This window comes from Leptonotus elevatus, chromosome 18 (assembly GCF_054856555.1).
Source record: "Leptonotus elevatus isolate MCC_2025b chromosome 18, RoL_Lele_1.0, whole genome shotgun sequence".
NCBI lineage: Eukaryota > Metazoa > Chordata > Actinopteri > Syngnathiformes > Syngnathidae > Leptonotus > Leptonotus elevatus.
Genome location: NC_141256.1, coordinates 10,468,894 through 10,484,774, shown reverse-complemented (window position 1 = coordinate 10,484,774; position 15,881 = coordinate 10,468,894). Strand labels below are relative to the sequence as shown.

The 15,881-nt window shown below is 41.4% G+C and overlaps 1 protein-coding gene across 1 annotated transcript; it reads right to left on the bottom strand.

The window, feature by feature from the left end:
• Nucleotides 1–356: 356 nt before the first annotated feature.
• Nucleotides 357–15,051, bottom strand: mfsd2b (MFSD2 lysolipid transporter B, sphingolipid). The gene is made up of 15 exons (XM_086061800.1): nucleotides 14,904–15,051; nucleotides 13,470–13,792; nucleotides 9,443–9,568; nucleotides 9,248–9,372; nucleotides 6,985–7,108; nucleotides 6,338–6,416; nucleotides 6,071–6,252; nucleotides 5,250–5,340; nucleotides 3,628–3,749; nucleotides 3,390–3,473; nucleotides 2,434–2,517; nucleotides 2,205–2,314; nucleotides 1,989–2,132; nucleotides 1,459–1,635; nucleotides 357–1,114 (listed from the first exon to the last, which is right to left on the bottom strand). Exons 2-15 carry the CDS (start codon nucleotides 13,773–13,775, stop codon nucleotides 1,075–1,077), a joined length of 1,794 nt encoding a protein of 597 aa, XP_085917926.1. The 5' UTR covers nucleotides 13,776–13,792; nucleotides 14,904–15,051; the 3' UTR covers nucleotides 357–1,074.
• Between the last annotated feature and the right edge of the window lie 830 nt (nucleotides 15,052–15,881).

Here is a 15,881-nt window from a genome sequence, read left to right as displayed (position 1 = left end):
TGACATTATCGTTCAATTCCCATCTTATGAATGGTTGGTCAGATCAAAACGGCCAACCGTTTGTCCACACATTAAAATGTATTTAATCAAAATATCCAGTGAGAACTTTATTTAAATGTTTTATGTTTTTCTTATGTTATGAGATAAATATTGATTCTGGATTGCAACATTGTCACTCATAGTCATTGCAGTCACATTACAACATAACCTCCGTACACATTTGATTTACTACAAAATGAGCATGCCATAATAAAGGGCACTATATTGTGCTATATAGAGGAGTTATTCCAAACACAGCCTCATCACACACACACACACACACACACACACTCAAGAAAACCCCCCCAATGCGGATCATCATGAAGGGAGATTTTATTGCAGGATTCTTGGCATCAGATTAATAATCATCAAATTGGCATGTACACAATCTCAATCCCGAGACTTTATCCGACACATGTACAACACACTGTCTGATTGTCTCAGCACCAAATATATGGTTCATATTGTCAGAAATCCACGATGATTGTCTGTTAACTTAAGTAACGGGAATTAAATAAAATAGAGGTTGGGGGGAACCTACCAAATTGTACAAAATGTCCCTTTTGAGCAGGTTTAATAGCACATGCTACCTATAGATGGAGCAACACACACAATGAAGTAGTTTAAGAACGCTACAGGAGGTCACAACAATCTTTAAAAAAATAAATAAATAAAACATTATTTTTTTCATAGCTTTGTGGCTTTTTCTTTACTGCTCTCATCACAACTCCCTCAGCAAAGTAACACAACATCAACCCCTACCATGTCGCCATTCTCTCACATGATTCATAAATAATAAATAACATTGTTGCAGAGCAACTAGACACAGCATGGAAAGAGAAGCAGGAAATAAAACCCTGATATACATTCATTTGTATAAATAATCTTATAACGTCATGGCTATACAGTACATGTTGAAACAAAAAATGTTCACGGTAAAACAAATCAAGTCTCAGTGTAATATACACCAATGCCACAAACTTCCCAGCATGCATCGCTGGAATACGCGCCCGGCGTCCGGATTTTTTTTCCACTTCACATCACACCCAAGTCATTTGAACTTCTGCTTTGTTTCCTGTGTTTTATTAAATAAAAAAAAGAGGAAAAATCACACTTTTTAAATTTCAAACTTAAACAATTATTTCTATTAGACGTATACTTGTAAGTATTTTTCCATCTGTTCAATATAAATAGTTACAATTTGGTAGTAATTGAACAAAATCTCTAGGATGAGTTTGTTTTTGGAAGGACCCCTGAAAATGTTCACAAATTGACCCCAAAATGGCTGCTTCTAACCACAATGGCAGATCGCCTGTGTCTTTTCTGGCATTTCTTCTTGAAACTTTTGTTGCAGGTCTACTCATAACAGACATGCCTACGGAATTTCATGTTTCTGAGAGAAACTTGATTGTGACTCACCGCAGCTCGTCCAGGTGCAGTTTATTACGCAGTCGCACCTTTTCCGTGATGGGGTACAGGAGCAGGATCAAGAGGCCTGTGATGATGAAGGCCACTGGGGCGGCGCCGATGAGCAGTTTGAGCGTGTACACTACAGCGGCCGGCTGCTTGCAGGCGCCATTGTCGTACCCTGCGAACCTAAGCACGCCCAAAATTATCGGGTTTAAGACTTTTTTTGTGGGCCTACTCATGAAAGACATGCCTATCAAATGTCCTGTTGCTAAGTGAAACTGGCATCAGGAGCTGAATTTTCAAATTAATCTTAATAGCTTCTAAGGAAATGACCAAAATTACCCTAAAATGGCCGCTTCAAATCAACATGGACGACTTCCTGTGTGTTTTATGAGGATGGGAATTTGAGATATTTTAGATATCCATGGAGAGTCATCAAATTTGACATTACAGCCTTCTTGCATTGGTGTCAATCATGTCAGTCCCACCGGATCAATCTGTGGCCGAAATGGAACTGGATGTGAGTGATGGCGACTTACTGCAGGCACAGAGTGGACACGCCCAGCGAGACGGCGGCGGCGAACTTGGTGAAGAAGACGTAGAAGGAGTAGAAGATGGCCTCATGGCCTTTGCAGTACGGGTTGGCCAGCCGAAAGTCGTCCACCACGTCGGGAAGCATGGACCTGCCGCAGTAATAGTAATTGTAAGAATGGCAGCCTTGGCGGAGGTACTGTACCACTATAATGGAATGTCACCAGGGAAGAAGGAGCGATGCGGCCACGCTGAGCCCGGAGGACACGGCGACCACGTATGCCACCGCCACGTTGGGGATGAACACCAGCATCATTGTGAAGGGCATAATCCACTGGAGAAACAAGATGGACCTCAAATGAGTTTTTTTTGTTAGGTCACCCACCATTTCCCATTAGCAGAGTTGTATTAATATTCATAATAATGATAACACAAATGCAGGGATAGACTCACCGTGATGCCGCAAAAAGCTGCTGTCTTCTTCCCGAACTTCTGCAGGAACCACTGCCACAAAGGTATACTTACTACTGCGGACACCTGACAGCACACAATGTATACACATTAGGTAACAACTATAACACATGCAAATAACAACATAAGCTACTACTATAAATAACAGATATGAAAGGCCAAAGTCACAATGGTAACTTCCAATGCAGACCAGGACTGACAAAACTCGGCCAGGGTTGAAAACTCACCCCTGAAGTTCTGGAGATTTAAATGTCTATCACTTACAGTATTTAAATATATTTAAACCCCAAAGGTAAACATCCCTCGTTTCATTTTATTGCGCTTTTTTGGCCTGTATTCTGCAATGGGTTTCATTCAACGTGTGGAGGAAGTCAAACCTCTGCCAAGGCCCATTTGGGGAAGAATAAACAGGATTTAATAGATGCTTTTCGATGTCCAAAATGTAAATGTCAACACGCCCAATGTCAACCGTTGGCTTTTTGTTCACAAATATTGCACGTTAGTGAGCAGAAACTAGTCGTGCAACAGCAAAATTGTCGTGTCCAAATCCAAATATGTGGTCTGGCATTTTTTTTGTAATGCACACTATTTAGTTTGAGATGGTGTACGTTTGAAATAAGAAGAGCAAAAACGGGGCGTATTTTAGCGCAGCCTAATTTTTGTTAAAAATTATTGAACGTCATACTCTGTAATCCTGCTTTTTACGCCTACAGAACGTGATGGCTGCATTTTCATTTTATAATGTACATGGACTACTCTACAGTATATTTTCCCAAATACAACTTTTTGTCATTGATTACATTTTTGTCCACAAAATTCAAGACTCTGTAAATAAACGTTTTTAGTCGTTCAGTGTCAATCATTGACTTTCTGTCTGAGAACTGACACTTTCTGCCTAAAGAAACCCTTTCCAAGGCAAAACGAAAGTCTCAACTCACCAGTATAGTTAACACGATATTCTGGAAATGTTCCCTCAGGTTGGCCGCGTACATGCAGAAGAGGACAAAATTGTTCTGCACCAGCTGCACAACACAAGCAACAAAAAGTCACAGGAGATACCGACCGACCGACCGCACCAAACGTGACAGAAATAGAAAGCGCGACTCGCTCTCCATTGATCCGCCGACCGGACCGGGACTCATTAGCATCGATCGGGCTAGCCGTGTTTTTTTTTACCTGAATGGCCACCAGGATGAAGAGGAAGGCGGCGGTGAGGATGAGGTACGGCCCGTGACGCATCACCATGATGAAGCCGCGGTGGAACGGAATCTGCTTCTCTGTCTTCGGCGCATACGGATCTAGACAAGAATCAGAACACCATGTGGATATCTTTTTTTTTTTAATAATACATATCATTTCTCAGACAAAAAATACCACTCTTGTGTCAAATATTACATGTTTAAATGCCAACATATATTTACTGTATATGGAAAACTAGTTTGTTTACGCAAAATACAGCCCTTTTAAGTCCAAATGTAAGGGTTTTGTGGCTTACATAACATTTTCCTTGACAAATAAAGTGCTTTTCATCAGAGTTATACAGAAAGCCCCTGAGGAGTTTCAAGGTGACTTCTTAGAAATGTTTGCCTTCTTTTAAAGCTTGACAAAACCACTAGGATTTACCGCCGACTGCCACGCTACTACTAAGCATGTTTCCTAAATAGACGTTGTATACGGAACTTCTGATGATGATCACGCCTTTTATTGACTTTTCTTTCGAAAATTTTCTCACGTCCAAGCTTCATCTTTATTCACCATATTAAAAAAAGAGCCTCGAGTTATTTGAATGATACTTGAAGTATCTTCAAAGATGACACACATTAGAACTGTTTGAACATGGAAATAAAAAAAAACTCCCTTTTGAAGTGGTATTTGACAAATGAATCAATAATTATTTTTTTTATTATTATTAATGGGCCCAGCAGGGATCGAACCCACTCCCTACGGTTTGTCAGCACAGAGCACTACCAGTGTGCTAAAGTCCTGGGCCGACAACACAGTTCAGGACTGTATTTGAACGTTTAGGAAGTGAGGCAGGTGAAATGCTGACCTACTTTTTTTTTCCTTAAAAAAAAAAAATGTTTTTTTTTATATGTAACAATAATCACACACACACACACACACACACACACACACACACCCCACACACACACACACACAAAACCCGCCTTTCTTCTCTCTTAACTTTCTTCTCGTCTTGAGAGTAGTCCGTGGTCTACTAGTCGTGGTAACAAGGTGCACTCCGCCTCCTATTTGTTACGAAAATAGAAACTGGACATTTTCATAAATGTATTTAAAAAAAAAAAAAAAAAAAAAACTGACGCCCGGGCAGGATGTAAAAAAAAGGTGGACATGCCCGGACAAAAAAGGACCTTTGGTCACCCTATTCTTTATGCACTCATACTTATTACATTTCTACAACACAGACTGCCACTTCATGCTTTTTGTTTTTTTTGTTTTTAACTCCATGAAGCGCAAATAGCATTGAGTGAGAGCTTTGTTAGCTACTTACGTATTTAAATAGCTAAATAATTAAACCATAATTTTAGCCCCCACCAAGCATGAGGTGAGATTAGTAAACTACTTAGCCAGTGGCTTCGTTAGTTATCTGTTTAGGTAGTTATCTTGCTACGATATTTACTTAGCTGCTTAGTTAGTTAGTTAGTTAGCTAGCTAGCTACTTAGATAGTCAGCTACTTAGCTTTTTAGCAGGCTCGCTGGTTAATTAATTGTTTTGCTAGGATAGTTCAGTTAGTTAGTTAGTTAGTTAGTTAGTTAGTTAGTTGTGAAGGCCTCACCATCTTTCTCTTTGACTCCCAAGAACATGACCACGGTGCAGACAAGGAAGATTCCCCCGATGACACCAGCAGCAATCATGTAAACTTCCTTCTGTAACCAGAAAAACAGCAAGACGCCATCATTTCCTCCATTTTAGTCATTATAATGTCCTAGTAAATATATATCCTAATCCATCTCGCCGTCTTGTTGGCTAGTTGTGTTGCGGTGTGTTACTTTCCCCTTGCAGAATACAGTAGTGAGCAAACATGGACAGCAAGTCAGACGCCAAAAATAGCGCCTCTGCTTTTTAGTTTGTTTGTTCCCCTTTCCCGCTGTCATTATTTGCCCATGCCCTAACCACGAGGAGGCTTTTTTACCCAAAATGTGTCGGAAAGAACAAGCCAGGCCCAAATAGCTGTGGCCAAAAACCAAAATCCCAACATGCGACCTATCACGTTACTTTTCCACCCTGCCGTGCCACACAAACACTAATATTACAGACACAAGTGTCTGCTTGGACAAAAAAGTCTATCAGACACGAGCAAATGATAGCATCTTTACTCTAACTGCAAATTGATGAAGTGGATGTCAAATGGATCGCTGCAATGCTTTAGTTGAAGAAAGGAATCGGTTACCCACAAAGGTAGGTTATTGAACATGACAGGAAAAGTAGTCATTTTGAAGATGCCAGGTTTCCGCCAGACAGCGACAATTATTGAAGTCTCACATTCTACATTTCAACAATTCCGCTGCATTTCAGTTCAGGTTGCTTTTCAACCTTCAGACGGATTTTTGTACACTAATAGCATTCTTTAGTTGGGGGAATGTTGTTTTTCCTTACAGCGTGTGACAAGTATTCCTCAGAGCGCACCAAACTCCGGACCACCTCCGCCCCCCCAGTGCTGTTGAATGCATTCATGGTGTTGTTCTGCCCCTGGCAGTGTTTGAGTCTGTGGGCACTGGCCACGATCTGGCCTTGGATGGCGGCGCCGGCCAGGGTGCCCAACACCTCCAGAGTCATTCCTGACGGGCAAAAAAAAAACTTTTGTCATCATTCCACGAATGATCAACAAATGATTGGCAGGTAGCGTTATAGGAAGGAGCATACGGTAGGCGGTGGCTGAGTCGCGCTCCCGCTGGTCTGTGCTCAGGAACATGGTGAGAGCCGAATAAGGCACATGGTAGCACTATCGGGGAAATAATAGAAGCAGGTTAGAACGCTGACAGACTATAAAATCACAAGAATCCGATTGACTTTCCCCCACTATGTCAGATTAAGAAGGTGGATAATTAAACAATATCCACCTATTCATTCCGTTAGCGTAGCATGCTATTACAGGCCAAACAGAGGTGAATGGAGCGCGTTGACAAAAGGCGCCAGGAATAGCTGCACTTTCCCTTTTGAGGGTGGCGGCGCCCCGAAAGACCCCCCGGGCTCTAACGTCTGACGTCTTCCCGAAGCGGGAGGGTAATTCCCAAATGTGATTACTCCTCCTGTCAACTTTCACCTTCAACTTTCATCCCATGATAATTGACATTTAGACGGTGAGTTGGTGAGGATAAAATGGGACAATGTAGCTTTAAGGCAAATGTGCAAAAATGTAATATTGAAGACAAATCGAAGTTCAGAGGAACTTTTTGAAAAAGGTGCCTTTGACAGTAGAATAAATTATCTACCGATTATTAAGTAATCACATAAAAAAAAAGTACATTTGTGGCAGTGGAAACGGTAAATTTAGCGACTATGGTACTCACTGTGATGAGTGTCTGGTAGAGGCAGTAGAAGCCGAGGTACCACATGAATCTCCCGGTGACGAAGGGAGGCACGTACCAGAGGTAGAAGTAGGATACCACCAGGAACGGCACACTGCCCAACATCCTGCAGGAGGAGCGAAGGGGGTTTTGGGACGCCATTTTACCCACAGCTGTCAATCAAACTGTCTGCTTTAATCCATTATGTAACATCAGATCGAGGTCACTTTACTACGCTAAATTAAACTAAGCCATCTGCTTAAACCTTGTTGTATAATACATACATTTGCAAAGAGCTAACTCTGTAGCTGCAGCTTTTTCCCCCAAAAAATTTGCTTCTCCTTCTTTTTTGGTCATTGGGCAGTTATGATTGTGCCCTACAAACTCTGCCTAGCAACAAGAGGACAGAAATGTAAAATTAGGGAAATTAATAAAAATAAAAATACAATAGAAATAAAAATAATAATAAAAAAATAGAAGACTGACGTCTTTTTATTTATTTATTTATTTATTTATCTATTTATTTATTTATTTATTTATTTTACATTGCACCAATACCCATGTCTGATTAACTTATTCTTTCAAACCTCCTAAAAATCCTCCAAGCATGGGATGAAATGACTCTAAATTATTTTTCATTGTATGATCCGGGAAGAGCTATATTTTGAAAGGACAAAAAAAAAAAGTGACGGTAATTAGGTGACTGTGCCAAAAAAACAACAACACGCAACCTCTGACCCCGTGATGCAGGAACAGGAATGATAAAGAGCGAGAGCCCGAGTGGTTTCTGGTAGCGTCCGGCTGTGTTGCTCCGCTCTCTTCCCGATTGTTTGCAATAACAAAAGACGGCACACAACGCTGGTGCTGCACTATTAGAGGAGGGGGGGGGGGGGGAGTCCACTGGTGGGCCATGAAAGAGTTTGTGAATGACAATGTGCTGCAAGGTGGCACGCAAAAGACTACGTGGCATCCAGCTGATAAGAAGACAATCATGCTTGATATTGGGCTTATTTAAATTGTGTTAATTGGATGAGAAGCAAAGGAACAGAGGGGATTTAAAGGTAACACAAAGGGCTAGGAACTTTTACTTGGTATTTTAATGAATCTTTGTGTTTAGACTGGTTGAGGCATATAGAATTATTGTAAAGAAATTTTTGAAACAGTAGTTACTGTCACTTCTTTGTACACTTGTTTCATGTTCCTTTAAAAATGTCTGCCATGATAGTGACAATTTGACCTGGGAACAGATCATTACTGTCACCTCATAAACTTGCACTTGCCTATTTGCGGCCCCTGGTTGACAACGGCGAGCGAGAAGGGAAATGCACTTCCTGACTAGCGGCGTATCAAAAGATGCCTCATGGACCGCAGCAGACTCCGGAAATAAACTCGCCCACATTCTGCCAAATCAGGCAAGGTGGTTAAACTGGATCTGAGCTTCAGTCTGCTACCGTCACCTGGACCTCTTCCAAGCCTGCTTTTTTTTCTTTTTTTTTGCTTATATAGTATGTGTGTGATCTAAGGCCTATAATGCACTTAAGTCCATCATCACGGCAGTAAAAGCCTGACGCCAGTAATTCCAGGACGCTAAAGAGAGAGAGAGAGAGAGAGAAAAAAAAGATCCTGGTGGTGGTAGATGTTGCCCAAAGTTGAAATGAAGCGTTATGTAAATGCAGCGGTTCGATGCAAGGGCGTGTCGGGAAGAGTGCAATTAAAATGCCATTAGCCACAGGCGGAAGCTTTTTCTTGACATTTCCCAAAACAAAAAAAAACAAAAAACACATAAACCTATTTTTTTTAACTAATGCACAATTGTCCGTAATTAATCGCAATGAATTACAATTAATTGTGATTAATCAAATTTTTCAGGATTTTTGACTGGTCTGATTTTCTGTCCTGCTGGTTTTGTTTCTACGCTATTAGAACAATCACATTACTGAGTGGGCGTGGCTATTTGGGGCAGTTATGAGTGTGCTCAGTCAAAAAAATTTGACTGGTTGAACATGTGGCTTATTTATTATTGGCCAATGGGGCAGTTGTGATTGTGCCCTAGGCCTAGCATAAGTAGCAATTCTTGAATTAGCAATTTTATTTATTTCAATATTTTTTATATGTATAATTTATATGTACTTTAAATGTTGCATTTATGATCTTACCAAAATGTCATTCCGATTGTGTATGGTGAGGTAAACAAAAGCTCCCTGGTGGAGGTAATGGGGTAAATGCCACGGAAGAGGCGGGACTTTCACAAATCAGCGTTGCTCACCAAGGCATGAGTCTACCAATTCTGGTCCACTTGGTCTTATTGATGAAGAAGCCCACCACAGGATCCACCACAGCTCCCCAGGCCTTTCCGATAAACAGCACCATGGAGGCCTGGAAGGCGCTGATCTGCGTGGGGCACATTTTGACTGGGATGGTAAGGTTATCTTCACGATGGCACGCTGACATTCTGGCTCACCTGGGCAACGTCCAGCAGGTAAATTTGCAGGAAGAAGGCGGTGGCGCTGGCTGCAACCTCCTTGGGGATGCCGCCGATGCCGAAACACAGCTTGTTGCACACCGATAGCTTCTGACTCAGGTCGGTCTAACAGGGAAGAGAGAGGGGGGGGAAAATCTTTAAATTAATCAAATAAAAAAATAATTAAAGAAGAAGGTAAACCGGCCCCCCTAAAAAGTTATTGACAATAATATGTTCTATGCAGCCCCACTAGTCTATATACAGTATGTTGGTTAATATTAGTTCACAGAATATGACTCCAGCCATTTTTATAAATATCAAAAGGCGGCCAAAATGACCATGATCGTAGTTGCTCAGGTGTCAGGTAACAGCCAATCACAGCTCAGCTTAAAAAAAACAGGTGAGCTGTGTCGTTGCCTGAGCCCTGAGCAACTGTGATGTCATCTTCAGTCGACAGCAAGTGGCAAAATGGCCGCCTACTGAGATGGATAAAAACAGCTGGATTTTGCTGCTTAACTCATATTCCACAAATGTAATATTATTCAGAATGTTTCGACTAGAGAGGTTACGGTCACATATTACTGTCAAGAAATGTTTGAGGATGACTTCCCCTTTAAAATAATTAAATTACATAATATTAACATTTCATGAAAATTTAGTAGACAAACAAAATTAGTTATTTATTACCACAGTAATAAAGAAGAAGCTTGAAGAAGTTTGGCAAGTTTATAGTCAGGCACATTTGCGGTCCGTGTAATTAGCATATCCTAGTGTGTGTCTGCCCTGAGACTGGGAGGTTGTGGGTTCAATTCTTAGCCGGGTCATACCAACGACTCTAAAAATGGGTCCCATTTGCCTACCTGCTTGAAACTCAGCATTAATGGTTGGAATTGGGTGGGGGGGGGGGGGGTTAGATCATCAAATGATTCCCGAGCACGGCCGCTGCTGCTGCTCACCGCTCCCTCAGGGGACGGTTCAAATGCGGAGAATGAATTTCGCCCCACTTAGGTGGGTGTGACAATCAGTGAATCTTAAGACTTTCGGGAGGCGAGCGTGCCCACGATTTGGGAGATTTGTTTTCGCCAGTAAGTGCCCAGCATCGGTATTTAAAGTGTCGGGATGCTCTGGTCGGGCTGAGGTTGCGGAAGTGAAAATGATGATGGTGTGGAAAGACACCATGTAAATAACAAGGCGGTGAAGTGTCTATTGATTTATCCTGTTTGCTCTGTTTATTTTAATTTTTATTATAAGAAGGCATTCAGGGAACAGTAAACACTGCCCATGGCTCCCTATGATTAGTACATACTGCACTAAAGTTATTAAGATGATTTGACATTGCAAATAAATTTTTAATTATTATTTTTATTTACTAGTTACAATGTCCCAAAACGTTTGAGCAGTACTTTCTCGGAGTCCCAGTTAGTCATTCATTTAACTATAACCTAATTGTTTACGAGTTAAGTTTGACGCAATTTCCTTCCTGCTGTGTTCCTATTTTCAACGACACGTCCACCGTGTGTCACTTTGAGTATGAATTTTATTTTTAGAATTTCCAGAAAGATGTTGATGAAATGATGAGTAACTAACCCAAAGACGCCTCTGCATGGTTACAACAGGCGCAAATATGTTTACAATTTATTATGGTAATGTTCGCTTTTTAAAGTCTGGAAATGTCAGCAGCCCAAAAAAAACATATTTCATTTTCCCTTGTTAAAAATTCATTGTTTGTTGAGGCCATCATTAAGTGCTGAATAAGAGGGTCCATGTGACCCAAAGCCCAAACACCTCAAAGCGACCACATCTCAGAGTGAAACGCTGTCATTACCGCCGCCCTGTCAAAACATGAAGGGCCCAAGGAGCGACAATTACCAGGACGGAGGCGTGTAATTAATCCATCTCAAGACCGAGTGGGGTCAGAGGTAAGTAAAGGCTGAGGTTCTCGCTGCAATTACGGCTAATTGGAGAGGAAATCAAAGTGTTTTCGCTGGCTCCACGCCACTGATGATGTGCAAAAATATGCTGCGAACTCTTCTATCACTCGTCTCTGTAGCCTTTCTTATTCTTTCCTTCTTGACTCTCCCGCTATCATCAAAAGGGATAAACAGGATGTCCCGCCTAATGTTATTCACGAGAGAAAAACTGCATTGCTCAGCACGTGTGTCAATGCTAACATCACCATACATTTCCTTAGGTACACGTGCATCTTTTTTTAAATGGTGGTTGCAGCATTTTTGAATGTATTAGGCGTGTTTTCCGATCAGATGATTTATGCTAAAGACTTTTTAAGATGAGCCAAAAATGCTGAGCTGATCAGTTTCTTAGAAGGAAATATAAGCTGTTCAAATGGATTCATACAAAATTTTAAATGGGGTCTGGATTTACCAGACAGATTATGGATTATGAGCACAGCTAAATGATGATGATGATTAGAATGAAGGCTGCGTGGCCGCAATAATGTGGAATTTGTGTGATTATTTGCTATGTGGATTATTTTGTACACTTGCAGTGTATCACAAATGATTCCCATCTGAAGGGTTTACACTGTGAAGCACACAGCCAGATGTGGATCAAACTAATGCAGGATCAGGAATCCAAACAGAAAAAAGAAAAAAGGAAGATAGTCCAAAAAAAGACTGACCGCACAGGAACAGGCACAATCACAATCAGGCACTTACACACACTATAAAAAAAAAAAGGTTCAAAACAGAGGATTATGATGGGGGTGGGTATATCCCAGACACGTCATAGAGGTTGTATGAAGGACACACTGCTGGTGCTTGTAAACTGCATCCAACACTAAGGAAATTAGTCCAAAAACTACAGACTAACTGCACAGAACAAGAAACAACTGGAATGAGGCAATAAAACTGTCAGGAAGTGAGTAAAAAAAAAAAACACAACACAAAAACAGCACTATAAAGGATGATAACGGCACATCATTTGAGTGATGTGAAAGACTGCTTCAATGACAACTAGAAATGGAAGGCGCAGGAACAGGAACAACCAGAATCAAACTCGAGAACACCTCAAAGAAGAGTGTTACTCACACCCATGCCAAGTTTGTATGTTGAAAATGAAACTGTTTAAAGCCTCCGGTGGCTTTTCCATGTCATGACAATGAGGCACTCTAAAGCAGTCACACGAATTTAGATGCCTGCAGGTCCACATGTTGGCTGTTAAAGTGTACTGTAAAAAAATAATTTTTTTTTTAAAGGGGGTGGGGATCTTCTCGCTCTTCTTCTTTCTCTGTATGACATTCACACACTCACAGCCAACAATGAGGCGCTCTAAGGCAGCCACTTTAAACCCCTGTTCTATACGGTGGCTTTCAAATCGGACATAAAAAAAGTATTCTTCTCGCTCTTCCTTCTGTCTCTGTGTGACATGCGCACACTCACAGCCAACAATGAGGCGCTCTAAAGGGGCCACACCAGCTCGAATCCCTGGTTTTCACAATTGCTGTCAAAATCTGACTTTAAAAAATAAAATAATAATCCTCCTTGCTGTTCCATCTTTTTTTCTTGGTGGCACGTGTGCACTCGAGGCTGACAATGAGGCGCTCTAAAGCGGCAACGCCAGTGGACTCTCAGAAGGGAAGATGTCTTTTCATAGCGTAGGCATAGCTAGTTACATAGCAGGTTCTCAGGTATGAGGGAGCCAGACCCCACCCCAAAAAAATGTTGAAAAACAATTTAGATGTTATATCTCCGCTATTGGGTACTACATAGTTCTCAGTCTTAGCATGTTTCCAGCAATTCTTTCAATTCATTCATTTCATTTATTCATTTATTTCAGGCAGCTGTCAAAATAAACAAGACCAAACCAAAACGTACATTTCCAATATGTACTTCAAACGCGTATAATGCAAAATGAAATCTTTATATAATATTTTAAAATACTGTATATTAAATATACAATGTAAATGGAACCCTAATTCACTTTCCAGGGTCTTTGATAGCATACAACCAATAGTTTCCCTTATCCAAACACCACCTGAGGAGATTTCACAAATGTTACGTGGTCTTACCTGCTGAGGGACTTTGGCAGTTAACAGCGTTTCGGTGGGCTTGAGCATCTTTGCCGCTGCAGCCAGGCCCCCCTGGCCACCGTTGTCTCCGCGGGCCATGGAGGAGAGGCTGTGGGTGAGACGACAGGTGCGCTTCTTCTGTGAAGGTGCGCCAAAGTGCGTGTGGCTGAGGCTGCGGGTGTGCGCCAGAAGGCGTGGTGGGAATTGGACGTGGCTCTGACTGCGTGCCGGGAGCTCTGGCTGCACCGCCTCCTCCTCTTCCTCCTCTTCCTCCTCCCGGACAACTCGGACGCTTTCCGCCGCCATTCACATGCTGCTGTGCTCTGGAACAGGGAGGCCAGACCGGGGATGGCACACACACAGAAAACAAAATAGACATACACAAGTATGAACAACATGGAAGCTCAGGAATGCTGACACACATACATGCACAGAATTCCATAATGGACCAAAGATACTACACACCTATATTGTAAACACAATGTACTCACTTCATTAGGTACACCTCATAGCCTACTCAAATCTGCATTTCTAATGATAATAATTCCCAGTTTTTAGTTAAGTCATTTGGTGACTATTTGCTTGTTACATATATTCTTTAGAAACAATAATGAAACCCCTGGTTGTAGAAGATGACCACCACCACTAGTACTTTTGACACTACATAAAATGTCTCCGAAAAAATAATCACAGATATTTTTTAAATAACGACCCAATATAGCATTTTTCCTTAAAATTGCATGAAATTAATGGCAATTTTCTATTCTTATAATTTCTCATTTCTAGCTCCTGATTGTAAAATGGCTACAGTATCTCGCCGTCACAGCGAGTACCGATACCTTAAAATAAGGCCGGGTATCGGCCCGATACTGATACCTTTAATCAGTGCTTTGATTTAAGCAGTGTTGATTTTATGTTATACAATCAACATTTACATTAGTGTAGAGGCGTTTCTAATGTTTTAGTTAGCTCATTTAACAAAATATGAATTGCAAGTGCAACAACCCCAATAATACACACATTGCTAAAGTACTAATAACATCAAGTATTATCTTCACATGGGTGTTGTTTTTCATACATTTAGAGTGCTGAGAAACTTGTTCCTAATATTTTGACCCTTCCAATATGTAGCTAAATGACCAAAAATAAGCCTATTAACAAGCATGGCTGATCATAATAAACATAGTCTAAAAAATACTCATCGTTCTTTCTTAAAGGTAGAATTTCCTCAGCAGTTTGTGAATTGGGTGTACCTAATGTTTTGTCCGGTGAGTGCAAACGGGATGCAACGCAAGTCCCGTGTTAGAAAACAAAAACAAATAGCGTGTTACTATTCCTGGCAGTATACATCAATAATGTATTTTTTTTTTTTAACACACACACTCACATATATAATGGGTTTGTTTTTTTAAAGACGCAAATGTGTCGTCTTACCTGCTGTTGGTGGAAGGGAGGCGAGCTCCGTACAGCGGCGGGTTGCTGGGTGTGTGCGCCGGGAACAGAGTGTCGGCTGCCGGGCAGGATGAGAAGGAGACTGCGGAGAAGAACCACACACGGATGAAGAGACACAGGGAGGTGCAAGAGAAACAGGCGACGGTCGGGTACACTTCAGAGGCGCCCCCGCGCGACCGTCACCGTGTACTGCAACACTCATTCATACCTATATATGTTTGATAGAAAATAGTAGCCTACTAATTTGTCTGAATTTAGTAGGCCTACTTATTTTGGGCCATATTGTGTCCTATGCGTGTACAGTATCACCATGAACTATGAACTATGTGATTAATGGTGAAGCATCAGTGGGAACCAGTTTGAACCAGAAGACATCCCTGATAACTCACAAGGTGACAATCACATTTCAACAGTGCTGGTTGCACAAGAAGGAAGCTCAGAAGGCCAAAAAGCTCCTTTCAAGAAAGTCGCTGTCAAACAAATAATAGGCCTACGTTACAGAAAGCCGCCCTACCTGTACTTGACAACCCAGCATTGATCCCTCCAGACCATCCCCAGACGGAGTCATTCCGTCAGTGGTACCTGGTACCTGTAATTAAGTAGCAGCATGTGGAATGCTAACAATAAGGTTTGGCTTCTTGTCACAGGCGAGGTGTGTGACTTGTGAGACGAAACTGGCTACAACATTCCCACAGTGTATAATTGTTCAATTCTGAGGTACATCATCTGCTTGACATAGATATGACCTTTTAAGGACTATAAAGACTAAACCATGTGACAAATTATGCAAATGATATTTTTGCACCCCCCCTGAAAGGTTGGAAAGTTGAAAGTAACTCTCCACATACTTTTACTTATTAAATATGTAGCACAAAGGAAATGTGCTCAATTGTTCTTCTCTTTCTGCAGAACCCCCTGTACCTTCTCCTCACCCCATCTTTAGCCCAAAGGTTCACAAAA

Excerpts from the sequence above, each read along its gene's own strand:
- mfsd2b (XM_086061800.1), bottom strand. The coding sequence starts at position 13,775 with ATGGCGGCGGAAAGCGTCCGAGTTGTCCGGGAGGAGGAAGAGGAGGAA. Across the intron at positions 9,373-9,442 it reads ACCTGCTGGACGTTGCCCAG|ATCAGCGCCTTCCAGGCCTC; the intron begins GTGAGCCAGAAT and ends TGCCCCACGCAG. Across the intron at positions 1,636-1,988 it reads GTGTCCACTCTGTGCCTGCA|GTTCGCAGGGTACGACAATG; the intron begins GTAAGTCGCCAT and ends GGGCGTGCTTAG.